Source organism: Brienomyrus brachyistius, chromosome 18 (genome assembly GCF_023856365.1).
Source record: "Brienomyrus brachyistius isolate T26 chromosome 18, BBRACH_0.4, whole genome shotgun sequence".
NCBI classification, from domain to species: domain Eukaryota; kingdom Metazoa; phylum Chordata; class Actinopteri; order Osteoglossiformes; family Mormyridae; genus Brienomyrus; species Brienomyrus brachyistius.
This window is the reverse complement of record NC_064550.1, coordinates 18,540,796-18,561,051: the sequence shown is the minus strand read 5'-3', so window position 1 is coordinate 18,561,051 and position 20,256 is coordinate 18,540,796. Positions and strand designations below refer to the sequence as shown.

Below are 20,256 nucleotides of genomic sequence, written 5' to 3'. Positions count from 1 at the left end.
ATTCCAATCCTTTATCAACAGGGATTTCCCCGCTGAAAGTCAATGCAATCTTTCAGGAATCTATGGTAATGAGTTTTCATTGTCTGGTGTACGTTGGAAAATGAGGTGATCTTAATTAGAGAGAAAACAACAAGAACTCATCGTTTTTCCTAAGTAATTCATCTTAATTGTGTAACTGCATCTCCTCTCGCATGTAGTTTTTCTACTTTTCCCCCGCGTGTAACATTTTACATCAGAGAGCGTACCCTACTGGGAAAGCAGTGGAAGGAATTACGACCAAGTCCAACAGGCTTTTTTTTAAGCTCTGCTTTTTGTTGAAACACTTTTAGCTTGCTTGGGAGAAAATAAGGTCTGGTTTCAAAGTTCCTCAGGCCGTAGTCTCCTCCCCCTCTCTCTCACTGAACACACGTTCACCCTCTACACCTGCTGAACCCTCCCCGTCTCCCAAAAAAGCTGATCTCAGATGAAGTTAAACACTATCCCTGTGAAAAACGGTAATGCGGTATTTTGGAGGAACATATCCCAACGCTGTGTAATTTTTTTTCCCTCCATTCACTTACTTTCCCTTGTTTTTGAAATCGATCAGGAGAGAATCCAGACAAGGATTCAGTTTTTCTGCCGCTGTAATTACCAGTAATCCAAGGGAAGTGGAATTCAAGTGTTTTGCTAAGGTTGGACTATCTGTCCACACGTATCCCCCACCCCCTACCCCATCCCTCCTCCCTGACTACCTGTCGTCGTCTTCACCCACACACTGGCACCCTGATAAGCCCGTGGATGTCGCTTGGTTTCATGGGAGAGTGGTCTGCGGTCCAGGGAACCCGGTGAGAGGTGTGATGCAAAGTCTGTCTTCCTAACAGGTGAGTAAACCTTGAGGGCTTTCCGTCAGGTGTCCGCTTCCAAGCACTCGCTCGCTGGAAGGATGGAAGCTGCCGCAAGACCGAGGCACTTATGCAGTTGTTGATAGTTCATAAAAATTAAAAAAAATTAAAGATTGCAATTTTTCAAAGATTGATTTGAATTTTTAAATGAATTGTTGTGGCTCTGTTTGGCAGATATAAGTATCCAGCAAACTACTGCAAACCATCATGAATAAATACAAACTGCTACAAACCATAAAGGTTTAGGCATAAGGGGTGAGGTATGTTTTGTTGAGTAGGAATACTCAGATAATCAGCTAGTAGACTTAAAATAATCTGAGCTGAATTCGGTGCCCTGGGATTGGAAGTAGGAGAATGTAGGAGAATTTTTTTATGATAAACCTATAATATTGCAATGGAAAAACAAAATGTTGATCTCAGTACCTTCAATTTATCAACACATTGTATTTATGTGTATGTATGTATGTGTATATATATATATATATATATATATATATATATATATATATATATATATATATATATATATATATATATATATATTACATTCAATGTGTTGATAAATATATATGTAATATAATGTAAATATATTTTATGTAATATATATATATATAAAAGATGTATTGACATTCCTAACTAAAGTACAATATAAAATGCTTCAGACATTTCAACCTTATGCTCCAAAAGCTTTAACCTTAAATTTATTATAAATTTATGTTATGTAATATTCAAAATTTCCTTCACATTTAGGGAGGCAAACTTTTCTCAAATTCCACTTTATGATAATTGACCGAATATTGACTATTTCTGTTGACGGTGGTTTGTGTTTATATCTACATATGTTGCTTAGAAAGTGGAAAATTGAATCATTTCACACTTTCATAACAGCAAATATCACTCATCAATATACTTCAGAAAATCGTCTGCACGATTTGACATTTTGTAGCACATTGTACAGGGATATGGCTTTAGATGTTCTGAGGTTTTTGGATTGGCAGTATCTCCACATCATGTATAGAGATTACTAATGTGCCGTATTAACCCTTATAAAGTGCCCTAAAGAATCCTGGAAAATGAAAGGATCCGACATCATCTTGTGTCGCATGAGTCATGCTTGAAAAGGGCTAAAAGGGGCACACAACCCCCTTTCCGTCATTGTCACCATTCCAGTCAAGGGCACAGTACATTGAGTGTAACTAATGCTTTTTTAGAAGTAGTCTTTTATTAGACTACAGAAGAGGTTCATCATTCTGGGTTTTCCATTATACAATTATGCCCTGATGAATAATCAACTTCTCCAGGAGGAATAGGACTAGTAGTTATATTACTAGTAGTTGAACTCTTGCTTACATATTAGCAAGTAGCGGCTAACGGTTTGCTCTCCAATGTCTAGCTATGCTAGCTAGCACTGCGATGATATGATATGAAAATGACATGAAATATACGATTATATGAAAGATAATAATACCTGTGCAGAGTGCTAGGGTTGAGCAGAGGTGTTATGGTTTACACTCCTGGCACAGAGAGAACGAGTCACAGCCAAAGCTAGCATCACATCCTATCCAAGCCAAATGGATTCAAACGTGTGCACAGCAGCTAAACATTCAGATAACCCTGCTTACAAAGTTAGATGAGATATAACATAGATGGTAAAATTGAACTAGAATGGCCTATTGTACTGAGAAATCTTTGTATGTCATTCTTCAGAACAGAAACGTTTTTTTTTTTAATACTTTGCAATGCTCTCAGGGAAATGGTATGTTATAGATAAATGTTGCGTCTCCATAAATATACCAAATTCAAGTCAATATCCAATGAAACATTTTTGAAGCAATTATGCAGGAAATACTTCATTATATCATTATTCATTAATTCACTTAATTACAGGGAATCAAATACTGACAACCAAAGACTGAACAGCATATTTATTTACTATAAAGAAAAAGCCTCGATTATTTTTTTTCCCCCCATTGTTCAGTAAAATTGTTCAGTATTCAGTAAAATAGTACAGAATTAAAGATATAATTCTGGATTCTTTTCTTAAAGTGAAGCACTAATGTTGGAAATTTAAAACATTTCTTTTCATTGCGTTAAGTGAAACATACTTTAATTTAAAGGATTAGCTGCCGCTCTCGCGGTAGTGTGAACTGTAACAGACAGCGAGATGACCCAAGCTAGTCAAAACAGCGTTGACATTCTGAATGGTTAATTGCCCCTTAGTTGTCTCGACGCGCCACAGTCGATAGTACATCATGCTAAAGTAGCAGCGTGCCCTTGATGCCCCGCGCCAGTGGTTTCTGAGCGGCGGGAACACAGGCGATGCATAGCACGCCAAAGTGCCTGGCATGGCATGTCACTGCCCACTTGCACAAGAGCCCCAGAGAATGTGATCTTGGGCACATTGTTCCCTGTGAGATAATGGGGCCTTTTCAGAGCTCGGCTAACGACTGCCGTGTCGCGAAGACGGGGAGAGACCCGAGGGAGGCTTGGGAGACTGCTCTTTAAGAGGGGGGGTTTATATATCAGTGATCCATTCCCTTTCTGCCCCCTTTTCTCCTATTTCCCAAATCCATGTGCTTTTTTACTACTTCTTTATCCGCAGTGGTTATCGGGAGAGACGCACATATTGAACGGACCTGTGGAGGTCTTCCACTGTACACTACCAACATTTCTTGGTGCCCCTGATGATATATTTTATGTATATTTTGTTAGAAATTAAGTATGAGTGAAAAGACCTATAGGTCTAGACTAAATAATAAACAACACAAAAAATACTGAATTATGCAACGTTCATGCATTTTAATTCCAACAAAGCATGTTCATCCTGGTCAATACCTGAATCTAACCTTACACACTAAAAAAAGTGCGGTAGTGTTGTGATTTTGACATTGTCTGCTGCTTACTTGAATTGAAATATTGAAGAAAATCACCCCTGAATCTGTTATTCCCTTCCCTGGTTCACTAGGATGGTCAAATCAAGCATTCAAGTTGTCTTTACTTACATTGTCTGTCTACTGTCTCCAAGAGGTTAGTAGCTCTCTCTAATGTCATTTGTGGAAGTACATTAATTGTTAAAAAATTTGAATAACATTTTACTCAAAAGTAGGTCATTAAATCGCTTGTAAATCGTTAACTGCACTTACAGAAAGCATTGTAGCATTTTATTAATAGGTTAAAAATGTCAATGTCCTCCTTGAAGGATGAAGCACTTGTAAATAGTTTGACTGGCTGATAGATATAAGAAATACACTCATGACCGGAAGAGTCCAAGTAACAATACTGATTTTAATTTTTTCCTCCATCCTTCAGCTCTTTCTCAGAGTATCCTGTACCCTTTTGGACAGGCCTATGGAGATTTCGAAACTGCTAAGATGGATGATGGAAGCTCCCCAGAAGTGAATCTCTTCTTCCCATTCGTCTTCTTCAGTGTCCCTTATCGCTCAATATTTGTGAGTTCAAGAATGTTCCTTTAAAAGTGATTTATCACTATTTGCAGAACACATTCGGACCTGCTTACCAACAATCATGATTATGTTCCCGCAGGTAAACAACAATGGGGTCATCTCCTTCAACGTCCAGGTCAACCAGTTCACACCTGAGGCCTTCCCGCTCACTGATAGCCGCTCCTTTATTGCTCCCTTCTGGGCGGATGTGCACAACGGCATTCGCGGTGATGTGTATTACCGTGAGAGCATCGACCCCGAACTCCTGGAGAGGGCCACTCAAGACATCCGCAAGTATTTCAAGGCCATGAACACCTTCACTGCCACGTGGCTCTTCATCGCCACCTGGCATCAGGTCACATTTTATGGCGGCAGCCAGACCACACCAGTAAGAACAAGTCTCTCTCTAGCTGTTCGAGCCCATAAGATGTATATGATGGTTGAACATTTCAAATTCACAGTTACATTCAAGCATGATCCTCTCGTGGTCTTCTCTGTTTTTTTCCTCTGTGCCCGGGCAGGTGAACACATTTCAGGCTATACTCATTTCTGACGGTCTTTCCTACTTTACCATGTTTAACTATGGCGAGATTGCCTGGAGTACAGGCACTGCCAGTGGTGGGGACCCTCTCACAGGTCTGGGAGGCACCACAGCACAGGTAATCAGGAAGATATCCCAGGCAATCAGAGCCTACATCAAGAAACAATCAAAAGCAATATACGTGGCTTAAAACTTAAATGAGTCTAAACTTGGGTCAAATTAGTTTGTGTCAGCTTGGCTCCTATATTCTCCCCTCCTATCCAGGCAGGTTTTAACGGTGGGGACATCAGCCGCTTCTTCAACCTGCCAGGATCGCGTTCCAATGAAGTTGTCAACATTGAGCAGACCACTAATGTCAACCAGCCTGGACGATGGCTCTTCCGAGTTGACGGTGACCTCATAGACCCAGCCAATGGCTGTAGTTATAACGGTAAAATGTTACTATTGCTCGTTTCCCTTTCTTGGTAATTTTTTTGGAAGCCCAAGCTCATTTTTTGTCTCTAATTCTCCTTTAAACTCTAGGGAGGTTCTTCCGACGCGGGGAAGTGTTTTGGTTATCTGACCAGTGCTCTCAGAGGTGCCGCTGCTTGGATTTAGACAATGAGGTCATGTGTCAAGAAGCGCCGTGCGGACAGCTGGAAACCTGCGAGCAGCAAGAGGGGGCGTACCACTGCCAACCCACCCGCACCAGTACCTGCGTGGTGTTCGGTGACCCCCACTACCACACCTTCGATGGCTTCCTCTATCACTTCCAGGGTACGTGCTCTTACCTGTTGGCGCGGCCCTGCTGGGAGACTCCGGGATTGCCGTCCTTCAGCGTGGAAGCCAAAAACGAGAACCGTGGCGTTGCCGCGGTTTCCTGGCTACGTGACATAACAGTCGAGATGTATGGTCACCGTGTCACCCTGCTCAGGAACAGCCAAGGTTCAGTGCAGGTGAGCTGACAACTTGACTGCAGGGTTGGTCCTTCCACTGGCAAAAAATGCTAAAATTCATCACTGTAAGTATGATTATCTGAGTATTCCTACTCAGCAAAGCATACCTGTTGGCAAGTAATTTGATGTAGCATTCATGATATACACTATCAGTCAAAAGCGTTTTGTTTTTCTACATTTGCATGTTACTCACTTAACATTTACTAAAAATACACTCAATATTCTTTGCTAACAAATTTGCAGTGCCTTTATTGACAAGAAAATGTCATACCTTTCATTCATCAAAGTAACTTCCTCTATTACAGCAGAAAAAAATCTAGGCATTCTTTTGTACAAGGGACATTAAATACTGCTCTGTTTCATCAGATGAAACAGTTAACTAGTGTATTTAAAGTTAAAGGGCAGCCTAGAGTTTGATTATGCCATCACCACACTGCCAGTTAACAGGACGTCACACATGCACTGTTACATACTCTTGACTTATATTTTCATGTATAGTTGTTCACTCAACCTTTCAGTGTTTAACAAGAATAATAAACCTGCAGAATATAAAAAAATGTGGTAAGAACCTTTGACTGGTGGTGTATGTCCAACATTACTTGAACATATTCCAAGTTCATAAGGAGTCAACTGGAAAAAGTACAAATCTCCTGCAAAATCAAAAACTCCATGTGCTGCTCCCTGCCCCCTTCAGGTGGACGGTTTGATGAAGACTCTGCCCGTGCAGCTGCAGCTGGGGGCTGTCCGGGTCTATCAGTCCGGAGTGGCTGTAGCTCTGGAGACAGACTTTGGGCTGCTCGTGACCTACGACGGCCAGCACTACGCTTCGATCTCCTTGCCCAGCTCCTACTTCAACAATACTTGCGGCTTGTGCGGCAACTACAACGATGATCCGGCCGACGACCCCGTCCTGCCCGACGGCTCTCTGGCGGAGAGTGTGGTGGAGCTGGGGGGCAGCTGGCAGGTAGAGGACGCTGACTGGCGCTGTACAGACGGCTGCACCCACAACTGCAGCGTCTGTGACCCGGCCATCGAGTCCTTCTACTTTCGTTCTGACTACTGCGGCATCATCAATAAGACGGACGGGCCCTTTCGGGACTGTCGCGCAGTAGTGGACCCCACTGCCTTTGTGTACAGCTGTGTCTATGACATGTGCAGCAACCGGGACAACATCACCACCCTGTGCCAGGCCATCCAGGCGTACGCCTTGGCCTGCCAGGCTCTGGGTGTCACCATTCGCACCTGGAGGTCCCGGACCTTCTGTGGTGAGTTTCTCTCCTTTAACCTGCCCCATTATAACAGGCTACCAGCAATTCTGTTTGGCCTATACACTACTGACTGGCCAATATTGCGGGAACATCTAGCATTTTTGGCATCGCGCTTTAATAATCCATCCATCCATCCATTTTCCAAACCGCTTATCCTACTGGGTCGCGGGGGGTCCGGAGCCTATCCCGGAAGCAATGGGCACGAGGCAGGGAACGACCCAGGATGGGGGGCCAGCCCATTGCAGGGCACACTCACACACCATTCACACACATATGCACACCTCCGGGCAATTTAGCAACTCCAATTAGCCTCAGCATGTTTTTAGACTGTGGGGGGAAACCGGAGTACCTGGAGGAAACCCCACGACGACATGGGGAGAACATGCAAACTCCGCACACATGTGACCCAGGCGGAGACTCACTTTAATAATTAATACATGAATACTGGCGGTAATCTTTATAAACAATCAAAGAATACTTACAAATGTCATACACTGGTCAGTTGAATAAGTAACTGCAGTTCTAATTCTATCCTAATTCTAGTTCTATTGCAACTTCTAAAAATTGGAAATGTTTCCACAATTTTGACCACTAGTGTACAGTATATCTAAAAGCTAAGTATTCGATGAGAAGAAAAGAGCCATGAATTTCAGCCATGAACAGAATCTTCTGAGATAAATGGACAGACTTGCTTAGGGGGTATTTCATGCCATGATGTTTTTATTTTTAAATTCTCAGTTAAGAAACTAACTTTTTTATTTCCTCTAACTTTAATGCTGTGTAAGCTCTGCCGTGCCCTGAGTTCAGCCACTATCAGGTGTGCACCAGCAGCTGCCCTCCGTCCTGTTCCGATTTGACTTCCCACCTGTACTGCGCCCACCCCTGTACCGAGGGATGCCAGTGTGATGACGGCCATGTGCTGAGCGGAAGCCGCTGTGTGCGGCAGGAGGACTGTGGCTGTGAGCGCGATGGACTCTACTACCTTCGAAATGAATCTTTCTGGGTGGCCAACAGCAACGGGGGCAGCGACTGCTCCCAGTACTGCACCTGCGGCCCCGACGGTGAGATCTCCTGCGTCAACGACTCCTGCACGGAAGGTGAGATCTGCACGGCCGAGCTGGGCCGGCTGGGCTGTTACCCCCGTCGGGAGGGCGTGTGCTCGGTCTCCCAGAACCAGGTGCTGTCCACCTTCGATGGACCCACCCTCACGTTCCCCAACGAGAACTCCTACTTCCTGCTAAAGCCTTGCGGAGCTTTGCCCCCCAACGTTTCGGCTGTGGAGGTCAAGATCGGCCGGAAGTTGATGAACAAGGGCTCCATGTGGGTGCGACCGGTTATGGCCCGAGTGGTAAACTTGGAAGCACAGCTGGGTGGCTCCGATTTTGATGTTGTCAAGGTTAGTGCCATTACAATTTAAAATTGTATGAGGGACTGTAACAATGAGGGTGGCACCGTGGGTCAGTAAGTAGCAAGGTTGCCTCACCCTTTCTGGGCTGGGGGCTTGTTCTACCTGTTATGAAGATTTCTTCAGAGGATTCCAGCTTCCTCTTGCAGTCCAAAGACATGCAGTTAGGCTGACTGGTGTCTCTAAGATTGCACAGTGTGTATGTGATTGTATGCATGTGTGTGCTCTGTGATGGAACTTCCATCCAGGCTGTGCCCTGGCCTAGTGCCATATGCTGCCTGTAGCTGTTACTGGATAAATATTTGGAAGATTATAAGAATGATCAGAAGTGGAACAAATAAATAATGTAACTGGTCTATGTCATCTGTCACCTGCAGGTGAATGGTGAGCCTGTCCCGTTACCCTACGTGCATCCTATGGAGACCCTAGTGATATACCGGGCCCCAGGTAATGCTACTGTGGCGGAGTGGACAGGCATGGTGAAGGTGCGCTACACCCGTCAAGGCTTTCTCAACATCACGCTTTCCACACTGTACTACAACACCACTTGCGGACTGTGCGGCTACTTTAACGGCAACGCCACCGACGACCTCCGGCTGCCCAACAGCCGGCTGGCAGAGAGCGCCGAGCTCTTCACCGAAGGCTGGCGGGCCATCGCCGACGACCTGACGTGCAACGGCGATTGCGAGGACCTGTACCGCATGTGTGTGGACCTGCGTCTCTATCAGAGCCCGTGGCTTTGCGGTACCATCAACGATCCCAGTAACAGCACCTTCCTGGCCTGCCACAACGCCGTCAACCCGTCCCCCTTTTTCCGCAACTGCTTATACAACATGTGCGTTCGTGAGGGCAACCGTTCTGCCCTCTGCTCCTCCTTGCAAGCCTATGCATCCTCCTGCCAAGACGCCCAGATCAACCTGGGACCATGGAGAAGTGCCACCAACTGCCGTATGTACCAAACAATCCTTTCAAGCGCACCATAGCACATTAATACCAAGTGAAGTTAGTTCCTCATGTCATCTCCCAAGGCATCGCTGATCAATGTCTGAAACAAGAGTCTGCACTAATGGCCAAAATCGTGGAAATGCTTCCAATTTTTAGAGATCGCAGAACTCTATTCCTGTTACTCCAGTTACTTTTTAAATCGTCCAGTGTATGATATTTGTAAGCATTCTTTGTTTATAGATGTTACCGTCAATATTTAAAGCGCAGTGTCAAAAAAGCTAGGCGTTTCCACACTTTTGGCCACTAGTGTACATTTGAGTACCTTAATGTAGCACTTCAAGTGTCATTCCTTCTCATGTTCTTTCTCGCTCCTGATTTGTGCTCCCACAGCCCTGCCTTGCCCCGAGAATAGCCACTTTGAGGAGTGTACCAGTGCCTGCCCTCTCACCTGCACTAGCATTGGGCTGGATGGTCCTTGTCCCCTACCTTGCTCTGAGGGCTGCCAGTGCGAGGAAGGCTTTGTGCTGAAGGATGGCCAGTGCATTCACAAGAGCGACTGCGGCTGCTTGCACCGCGGTCGACAGCTGGCTACCAATGAGACTTTCTGGACGGACTGGGAGTGCCAAGAGCGCTGCTTCTGCAACGGCCCCGACAACCGGGTCTACTGCCAGATTTCCCCATGCCACTCCGAGGAGTTCTGCCAAGAAGACTCCGGACTCTACTTCTGCCAACCGCGCACCGAGGCCGTGTGCATTGCTGCGGGATACAGTCACTTTCTGCCCTTCACTGGCCTCCCCTTTGAGCTTCAGACCAGCTGCTCTCTCCGTCTTGTGACCACTAGCTGTGACCACAGGGAGCGGGATGAATCTAGAGAAGAGGACAACAACAATGGCTTCCCACCCTTCCAGCTGTTGGCAAGAAATGAGGATCGCGACACAGGACAAGCAATTTGGGTTCAAGGCTTTGTCCTCGAAGTATATGACTATGAGATTGAGATCTCGAGGAATTACAAAAATACTGTTGTGGTAAGCAATGGAATCTGTCTAAGACAAGCCTATAATGCTAGCTTATAGTCTCAAGGTTTCTGTTAGGAGCTTTCGGGCAAAGTGCTTCCTGAAGGATCAGTCAGCTAAGACGTGTAAATCAATGGCCGCCTGTCACTTGATTTAGCACATGAGTATTTAAAAGTCTACAATGACAGATTATTTTACGCATGGTACTAGTCAAATGTTTGGACACACCAAGCCGCTTACAAAAGGAGAGTGACAGTGTCACATCACATGACCTGGCCACCTGACCGAAACACAACGGAAATGCTTGGGGAGAGTTCAACCAGAAAGTGAAGTAAAAGCCAATGAATGCTAAAAAAAATAAAAATAAATAAATTTTATATATATATATATATATATATATATATATATATATATATATATATATATATATATATATATATATATATATATATATATATATATATATATATATATAAAATTAATAAATATATATATATGTGTGTGTGTGTGTGTGTGTGTGTGTGTGTGTGTGGCAGATGGGGTTAAGGGCCTTGATCAACGACCCAATGGTGAGATCACGCTGCCAATCAGAGATTTGAAACAGCAACCTTGTGACTTCCAACCCACAGAGCTGCCTCCCCCTCCAACAATTTTTTAAAAATATTTTTTCGGTCATTGCATAATACTTTATACAGCCATGGAAAAAATTAAGAGACCACTCTATATTTTTAAATAAATCTGCATTTTAAATCCTGGTTTATTTTTGGTTCTGCTGGCAGGAGGCTACAGTGATCAGCAGGTTGCTTCCAGGTTCAAAATTTCTAAGACTGCAGTAAACAAGAATAAGGTGAAGCAGGAGATGTTGGCAATGACCAGAAACCAGGCAGGTAGAGGGTGGAAGCGACTCTCTAATGTCAGAGGTGAATATTAACTTATTTGACAGTCTCTCATGAATCGTAGGCTGACATCAAGTGAGCTTCAAAAGGAATAAGAAACATTAAGTGCAGGTGTGAAGTGCACTGCTAGGACAGTGTGTATCAGGCTCCTAGAAGCAGGACTGAAGTCCCGTAAAACAAGGAATTCATCTCATTAATGAGAAGCAGAGTTTGCAATATATATCATTTACAGACACACACCCATAAATTGAGAAATGAGGTAAACAAAAAATTGTGCTGTGGTCTCTTAATTTTCCCACAGCTGTATGTTATTATGTAGGTTTCATGTTTTTTATTCTAAAACATAGTTAATAGCACAAATACACCTTTCTGTGGTAAGGTGTGTCCAAACTTTTGACTGGCATTGTAAGTATGGTACAAATGATATCTACAGTGATAAAGGGGTTTCTCTTAAGCAAGGGATGCCTCATCTTGACATTTTAATTCCTGAGGGAGGGAACGGTACAGCCCTCCAGGTCTTAGTACTCACTGTACCCTGATAGAATTAACAATTATCTGCACTGAATGATCTCCTTTAACAGGTGAACAAGGAGCGTCTGTACCTTCCACTGAAGTTGGGACCTGGGAAAGTCAACATATTCACTTTTGGGCTGCAGGTAGTGTTAGAGACAGACTTTGGGATGAAGGTGGCATTCGACTGGAGCACACTGCTCTTGTTGACTCTCCCACGCAATCTCTACAATTCCACTTGTGGGCTCTGCCAGGGCCTGCCCACAGGGTCCTACCTTAGTGTCACGGACTGGGGCAAGACTTGGGCGGAGCGAGATTCTTTCTGTCAAGTTGGCTGCAAGGATGCCTGTCCCCGTTGTGGCTTGCTGGAACGTGGAATAGCTTCCGACAACGGCCTGCTAGCTGACAATAACAATGGAAATGTCAACGCCTACAGCAATGCCAACAGCAATTCCAACAGCAATTCCAACAGCAATTCCAACAGCAATTTCAACAGCAATGCCAACAGCAATGCCAACAGCAATGGAAATTATAACTATGGCAGTTACAGCCTTAGCAATCCGAACTCCCGCTTCCATTTGGGAGATGGTCTTTATAGCTACGTAGAGCCGGAGGCTGTGCGATTGTGCGGCCGGATCATCGACAGGCGTGGTGTGTTCTCCCGCTGTCACAGCAAGGTGGCTCCCGCTTATTTTTACCAGAGCTGCCTGCAGGACACCTGTCTGGATCAAGGGGCACCGGAAACAATTTGCAACTGGCTGCAGATCTACGCCAGCACCTGTCAGACGCAAGGTGTCCCATTGATTGGCTGGAGGAATTTCACTCCCTGCAGTGAGTGAGCTCTCCCAGCACCTTAATGACATGTGCTATTAATCAAACAAATCAGACCAATCATCTGTGGACCTCACGTCACGTGACTTTATAACACTTTTTTTCCCCCTTCTTTCCTAATGACACTCAGCTCTTACTTGCCCGATGAATAGTCACTACTCCAGCTGCATGTCTGTGTGCCAGCCCCAGTGTGCTCCAGCCCGTGGGCAGCGTGACTGCAACCACTACTGTGTGGAAGGATGCCAGTGTGACCAGGGCTATGTGATTAATGGAAAGAGCTGCATCCTCAGTCAGAACTGTGGCTGCTATACTGATGGCAAGTACTATGAGGTAAGATGTGTGTCTTTCTTTACTACTGTCTTCCACAGACTGATATACAGTTTAATTTCATATGGATCCTTTACTTATCATTTGCACAAGTACAGGTACACCTATATGCACCACTACACTGTAATTCTTCTCTTTGCCTACCTCGTCTTGCTCTCCAAGGGGCTAGTCCCAGAGCGGGGTCGGGCAGCGTGCAGTGCCCCTGGAGCTGGGGGTTAAGGGCCTTGTTCAAGGGCCCACGGACATGTGACTCTTCTGCCAAGACAGGGGCTTTAGCTGCTGATCTTCTGGACACAAACACGTAGCCACTCGCCACCCCATTGCCTTGGAGTTGCCCTTAAGAAAGAGCTACTGGCAAGCCAGCCAATTTGCATATTGACCTACTTAATTATATTCAGAAGCCGGTCTTGTACTGCAATGTAAGCAAACTGCAGCTATGCCCCTAATGCCATTTAAAGGATCTTAGGTTGCTTAACCTGCACATTGCTTCTTGCCAAATATGAATTCTTATGTAGGCGGGTCATGCTTGCACGAGCTATAATGGAATTTGTCTCGCCTATTAGCCCGCATGCATCCCCAGGTCACATTCTCATTCTCCTTGCATGCTGTCATTCCCAGCCGAAGCAGCTCTTCTGGAACAGTGACTGCAACAAGCGATGCCAGTGCATTGGGCGCAATCTGATTCAGTGCGACCCCCGCCGCTGCAAGGCTGAGGAGGAGTGTGCACTGCGGCACGGTGTGAGAGGCTGCTTCCCCCGACGCAGCCGGCACTGCCTGGCCTCGGGAGGCGGCGTTTTCCGTACCTTCGACGGCGCCTCGCTCCGTCTGCCGGCCTCCTGCTCTTTCGTCCTCTCCACCATCTGCCACAAGTTGCCGGAGCTCTCCTTCCAGCTCATTGCCAATTTCGACAAGTGGACCACGCCCAACCTCACCACCATCTCCCACGTCTATCTCTATATCAACGAGGAGAGCATTCTCATCTCTGGAAATACTGTCAAGGTTTGTGTTTAGTGACGGATCGTAGACTTAGCCGGATGATGAAGCAATAAGGAATATGAGCAAGATTTTGAAATGAGGGTATCTTTGTATGAATAAGTGGTAGCTATAAGAATCAATAGAAAGGATTAAATCAGGAGACAATCCTTGAGACACAAGACAATCAATTCTGAATAATTCCTATGCAGTACTTGTGTTGTAGGTTCAATGCGTTTATATGAACTGTATGACGACTCTGCACTAGGTGAATGGCACAGCAGTCTCCGTTCCCTTTGTCACTGGTCTGATGACCAGGGTGTCCACGTCGGAGGGCTTCCTAGTCATCGACACTGTGCAGGACATCCAGGTGCGCTACAATCGCTTCAACACACTGAGCATCACCATGGGCCCAAGGTTGCAGAACAAGGTCTGTGGCCTCTGTGGAAACTTCAACGGGGATCCCACAGACGATTACATCACTTCCCGAGGAAAGGCGGCACTCAGTGCCCTAGAGCTGGCCCAGAGCTGGAAGACGAACGGCATGCAAAACAGGTGATGGAGGCACGGCAAATAAATCAAAAGGTTGCCTTATTGCCCTAATATAGGATTCTTACTAGAGAACCTCAGTTTAATTTTAGAACTCGGAACACTTTATTGCCAGCATGTTACACCCTTGTGCAAATTAACTGAAACAAGTTCCACATGTCAACATTTCAATATATATGACCTCCTCAGTTTTTTTAGTAGCAGTTGGATGTGATTTGGCATAGAATCCAACAATTTTGAGCAGTCTTTGAGGATCTTGGGGTACCGGTATCGTACTTGAATTAATGTTTATCTTTTGTGGTACGGTTCATCCCATGGTGCTGCTCGCAGATTGACCTCTACAGGGCTTAAATCCGAAGAGCATCCAGGCCAGTCAAGCACCTCGATTTTCTCCCTGTTGATGAAATTCCTCACCCTTTTCGACTTCTGCTAGGTCATGCTGAACGATGCCTGACCCATCAGGAAATGTAACAATGATGACATTTCCTACATACAAGTCTTAGGCACTCAAAAGAAAGGTTTAACGCTATTTATCTGGGTAGTAAGTGCACATTTTCTTAGAACAAAAAATATAATTTAACATAAGAACATATTAAAATTACGAGTAACACAATAAAAACAAGTAAAAACGTCTTCTGTTCTCCAAAAAGTTACTGATATCTACTTGGATGGCTAGATGAACACCACTTCAGTTCCCAAACTTCTCCTCAGTGGCACCCGAACCATTCTATGTATTTATGAAATTTCACCACCAGCTTGCTTAATTAATTAACTAAATTAGTTTAAAAAAGTGAACGAGATATTTGAGGTGGGCTAGTGGTCAGGTCAAAACATACACGGGTGTATTGTATGGTTGCTGGAAATAACAGGGTGATTTTAGCGGAGGTTTTGAAATGGCGAAGTTGACACACTTTGCTAGGTGTAACAGCATAGTTTTACACCAACATGACAGTTATGTAAACATAATTATTGTTAGCTGCTTAAGACTTTTGCACATGATGCTGATGATGATGTAACCTCCAAACATTGAAAACAATGAAGGTGTATTGTTGGCTTTCCACAACAAAACTGAAAAAAGTACTACTTGTTTCAATTAATTTACACAATGGTGCACAAACACACCAGAACTGGTTATGATTCGGTGCCAAACATGGAGTAGAGGACGATATTACAAGACACATTAGAGAAACACTTCAAAGTACCATATAAGCAAAACTAAACAGAATATAAATGGTAAATGTACAAGAGAAAATGTGTTCTGAGAATAACAGAGGTGCAAAGTTCAGGTTCAGAAAATATAAATCCAGACCAAGGTTTTGTTTCAACTATAAAGAGTCACAATCACAGAGTAGCAAACTGGTTGCTTGAAACCTTGAATCCTTGGTCTGGATTTGTACTCTCTGGACCTGAACTTTCCACCTCTGGGGAATAATGGCGAGCTTTCGCAGATACAGAACAGGCCAATAACCTGAACTAAATACAAAAATAAGTTGTTCACTGTAGTGTAAATTTATTGATACTGCAAATAGAATATGGAGAGAAATGTCCAGACGTGGGAATTGTCCCTCAACTTGGAGCACAATAAAGATGTTTAGAAAAGCCTTAAACTTATCTCCATTCGTTCTGCGGATCCCTTACAGCTGCGATGAGACTCAGTATGTAGCCCTGGCGCAGTCTTGTGACAACAGCGCCGTTTCAGAGCTGCAGGGCGAAGACGCCTGCCTGAAACTCACCCAGATGAAAGGCTTCTTCCAGCCCTGCCACGGTTTGCTGGACCCCAGGCCTTTCTACCAGTCCTGTTACCTGGATGGTTGCTATAACCATCGCAGGGCGCAGGTGTGCGGCTCGCTGGCTGCGTACGCTGAGGCCTGCCGCTCCTTCGGCACCCTCACCACCAAGTGGATCACTCAGGAGAACTGCTGTAAGGGGACAGCGTCACCCGTTGAGTAGCAAAGGCAATCGTAAGGGGTGGGAGGCTTCAAGTTAAAAGTCAAAGCGTATGACATGTATATATTTGCCAAATGCATTGAAATGACTTGTACTAGAGTTAAGGAGAGATCAGAGCAAGCATTGTGATAGCAGATGCTAGACGTAGGCAAAACGTACTTAGATGGCTAATTTTGGGCATGGACCTGTATTTAGCAGAATGGATCTTTGACCCCTGTGCTGGAGAGACCTGTTCTAACAACACCTGCGAACAAGAAAATGGAGGAGACCTTTGTGGCTGTCCAGAGCTGCCCATGACTGAGACGGGTGAGAACCCCTGAGTGGGATTAGCAGAATTAAACCATTCTGTGTCTGTTTTAATGAGAACGACGAGGCCTTTGTTCCTTTTCATCATCTTTTTCTCGTCTTTGACTCTTTGACTGACAGCTGATGATGACGTCATTCAAGCAGAGGTTACCTGCAAGCATGCTCAGATGGAGGTGTCCATCTCTAAGTGTAAACTGTTCCAACTGGGCTTTGAGCGAGAGGATGTGCGAATCAACGATCAGCATTGCCCGGGAATTGAGGGAGAGGATTTCATCTCCTTCCACATAAACAATACCAAGGGCCATTGTGGTTCCATTGTGCAGGTAGTACATTTCGTTGAGGAGTTCCTGCCCTGAGTCGGACTTTGTGTGTGAGGTTGTTAAGTAACAGGTAATTGTGTTTCTCTTAGTCGAATGGCACTCACATAATGTATAAGAACACCGTGTGGATTGAGAGTGTCAACAACACAGGTAACGTCATCACACGGGATAAGACAATCAACGTGGAATTCTCCTGCGCCTATGAATTGGATATAAAAATATCCCTTGAGACAGTACTCAAGCCCATGCTGAGGTGAGAGATCACCTTGATGAGCCTCTTCCTCTTCTAAGGGAAATCAGGGTTCGCATGATTGACTTCTGACCTTATGTTCTTAATCTTTACGCTCCTCTCCCTTCACTCTCTAGTGTGATAAACCTGACCTTACCCACTCAAGAGGGCAATTTCATCACCAAGATGGCCCTGTATAAGAATGCATCTTACCGCAACCCTTACCGTGAGGGTGAAGTGGTTCTCAGCACGCGGGATGTCCTGTTCGTGGGGGTCTTTGTAGAGGGCGCAGATAAGAACCAGCTCATCCTTATTGTCAACATGTGCTGGGCGACGCCATCCAGATACAGCAGCGATCGTCTTCGCTACATCATCATTGAGAAAGGGTAGCTATTGAACACTTGCCATGAGCATTGCTCTGTAATTTATAATCTGATTCTCTCATTAAGCTATAAAGCTATTTCAGCGAAATACTCTGTCTTTACTGTAGTTTATAGACCATGACTTGAATTGTAAACTCAAGTCAGAAATACGTATACTGCAGATGTCCGAACATCAAGGACAACACCATCGGTATGGCAGAGAATGGGGTGTCCCTGACGTGCCGCTTCCACGTAACAGTCTTCAAATTCATCGGGGATTACGATGAGGTGCACCTGCATTGTGACGTCTCGCTCTGCGACTCTGAAACAAACGCCTGCAAAGTGGTAAGGCCAATAAGACGCTCCTGCTCTCCGTTTGAATAGTGCCATTGACCAATAGGCATTTTTGCTCAAAGTCATTTTGCCATGGAAATTTAATAGACAAGGGTTATTCAAATAACGGTCCTCAAGTGCCGAGCCCTGCTGATTTTCCAGCCTACCTTCACCGGTGAGCCGGGTGCGAAGCCTCTGACCAATCAGAATCAGGAACTATCAAACTAAATACCTGGGAGAACTGAACACTAGGCCTGGATTTGAAACTGACTTTAAAGAGCCCTGTAATAGATAATTGCAGTTAATTCTGTGTAAAGGGCCTGAATTTCTGTCAACAGTTAGTCAACCAAGTTCATGATCCCTTGGCCAGGTGGAAACGATTGTTTGAATTACATGGGACTTTTTTTAACTGCAGCTCAATAAAATATTTTTCTAGAACTATGAAAAATGTATGTTGTGTAGGACTGAAATTTTAAGGCTCTGTGTGAAGGCCTGAATTTAACGTGCCGGTTAATTTTTCCCCCTATAGAACTGTCCACACAAAAGGAGGATGAGCTCAGAATATAGCGAACAAACAGAGCACATTCTAACCGTGGGACCCATTAGGAGGAAAGGTGGGCCTGATACTCTTCTTGATTTTTCATTGGCCTTTTATTTTTAAAGATGTTCTTTCAGTGATCAGCTCCTTCTAGAATAATATCTCTCTGCAAAATGCTACAAGTATCCAGTAAATTTAGTTTTTAAATTATAGGTCCTTTTCTTGTGTTGAAAATTACTTTGACATTCTAAAATGGATTTTAATGCACTGTGTCCTAAAATACACTAGAGGCCAAAATTGTGGAAACACTTTTAATTTTTAGAGATTGCAGAATTGTATTCTAGTTACTGTAGTTACTTATTTCATCATCCAATGTATGACATTTGCAAAAATTCTTTGATTGTTTATAAAGATTACCGCCAGTATTCATGCAGTAATTTTTAAAGCATGATGCCAAAAATGCCAGGTGTTTCCACAATGTTAGCCACTAGTGTACAATACTAAACAAAATTTGAATGGCTGCTTCTGGACACACTGTGGTGGTCGTCCATGGCTCCTCCCCCACCTTAGAGTCTGATTGGTGTGAGGAAAACAATGGTGGGTGTGACCAGATCTGCACCAGCCAGGTGACTGGAGCCGTGTGCAGCTGTGTGACCGGCACGCTGCAGCGTGATGGGAAGACCTGTTTGGGTGAGCTTCTCCCACCACCCAATTAAAGCAAAAACATTGCTTGCCATTTGAAATCTTTGCCCCCCTCCCGTTACACAATACCCCAGATTATGCAAATTATGCACATATTTGCAGTGCCAGTTTCAGCCTTCAGATCTACAGCTCTGATAAGAAGTAAAATTGTCATTGCCATATATTGCATAATTGTCAGCTACCCTTGTGAAAATCTGGAGTGCACACTCTCTGGAGTGCTCATCGATGAAACATGGACGAATTATACAGCCTTTCTTCATCTTTTGGCAATTGTCAGTCATCATCATATAAGGCTTGCATTTTGTATGGCACTTTTCCTACCGTTGACTATTTCCTGACAACTGCAAAAGTATCATTCAGAGAGTCTGCTAAGAACATTCAAATCATTTTTTGTGTCCGTGGAATTATGTGGTATGAAAACATTTTAATTGCTTCTCGTCCAATACATTGCACAAACCTCTTTCCCTGCTATATTGAAATGACAACCTGTGCCTGATGTTTTTTTCTTTTTCCTTCCTTCTCAAAGTCGCCAGTTCCAGTCATGAGCCCCGACCATTAGTCCTGTTTCTGGTCTTCAGTGCTGCTGCTGGCAGCATCCTGGCGGCCACACATACCTCCTTCTCCTGATCCGAGTGGGATAACAAGAAAGAGAGAGAGCGTGTGCGTGGGAAAGGAGGAGAGCTTCAGAAAGGCTCTCACACCAGAAAAACCAACAGCAGAATCTACTGGGGTCACAACATCAACGCTATAGGTCGTGACATACACTGGCCATCACCTCTGGACTGAAGATCAGTGGAATCCTTGGGCCACAGCTTCACTGTAATAATGGGACTGATAAAAAAAAAAAAAACAGCAAATACTCAGAAAGATTAGAAATGAGAAACAACAGAGTATTATGGTAATAACACATTTTAGTGAACTAAACCTATATAGAAGTGTAAAGTATTTTGAGCCTGGGTCAGGCATAGTCTCCTTGTGTCGTCTGCCCTCACAGCACAGTTCA

The 20,256-nt window shown here is 44.4% G+C and overlaps 1 protein-coding gene across 1 annotated transcript; it reads left to right on the top strand.

The window, feature by feature from the left end:
* Positions 1-777: 777 nt before the first annotated feature.
* tecta (tectorin alpha) lies at positions 778-20,110 on the top strand. Its single transcript, XM_048984230.1, has 23 exons — positions 778-824; positions 4,117-4,330; positions 4,425-4,712; positions 4,846-4,983; positions 5,130-5,295; positions 5,388-5,800; positions 6,495-7,065; positions 7,854-8,464; positions 8,851-9,421; positions 9,809-10,443; positions 11,909-12,668; positions 12,799-12,998; positions 13,614-13,994; positions 14,236-14,522; positions 16,157-16,437; positions 16,659-16,769; positions 16,890-17,092; positions 17,179-17,342; positions 17,456-17,704; positions 17,863-18,025; positions 18,543-18,627; positions 19,122-19,241; positions 19,780-20,110. The coding sequence occupies exons 1-23, from the start codon at positions 778-780 to the stop codon at positions 19,878-19,880; spliced, it is 6,759 nt and encodes a 2,252-aa protein (XP_048840187.1). The 3' UTR covers positions 19,881-20,110.
* Positions 20,111-20,256: the final 146 nt, after the last annotated feature.

Coding starts and splice junctions, on each gene's coding strand:
- tecta (XM_048984230.1), top strand. CDS start 778: ATGTCGCTTGGTTTCATGGGAGAGTGGTCTGCGGTCCAGGGAACCCG. Junction 7,066..7,853: donor GAGGTCCCGGACCTTCTGTG/GTGAGTTTCTCT, acceptor ATGCTGTGTAAG/CTCTGCCGTGCCCTGAGTTC. Junction 16,770..16,889: donor GCTGCCCATGACTGAGACGG/GTGAGAACCCCT, acceptor TTTGACTGACAG/CTGATGATGACGTCATTCAA.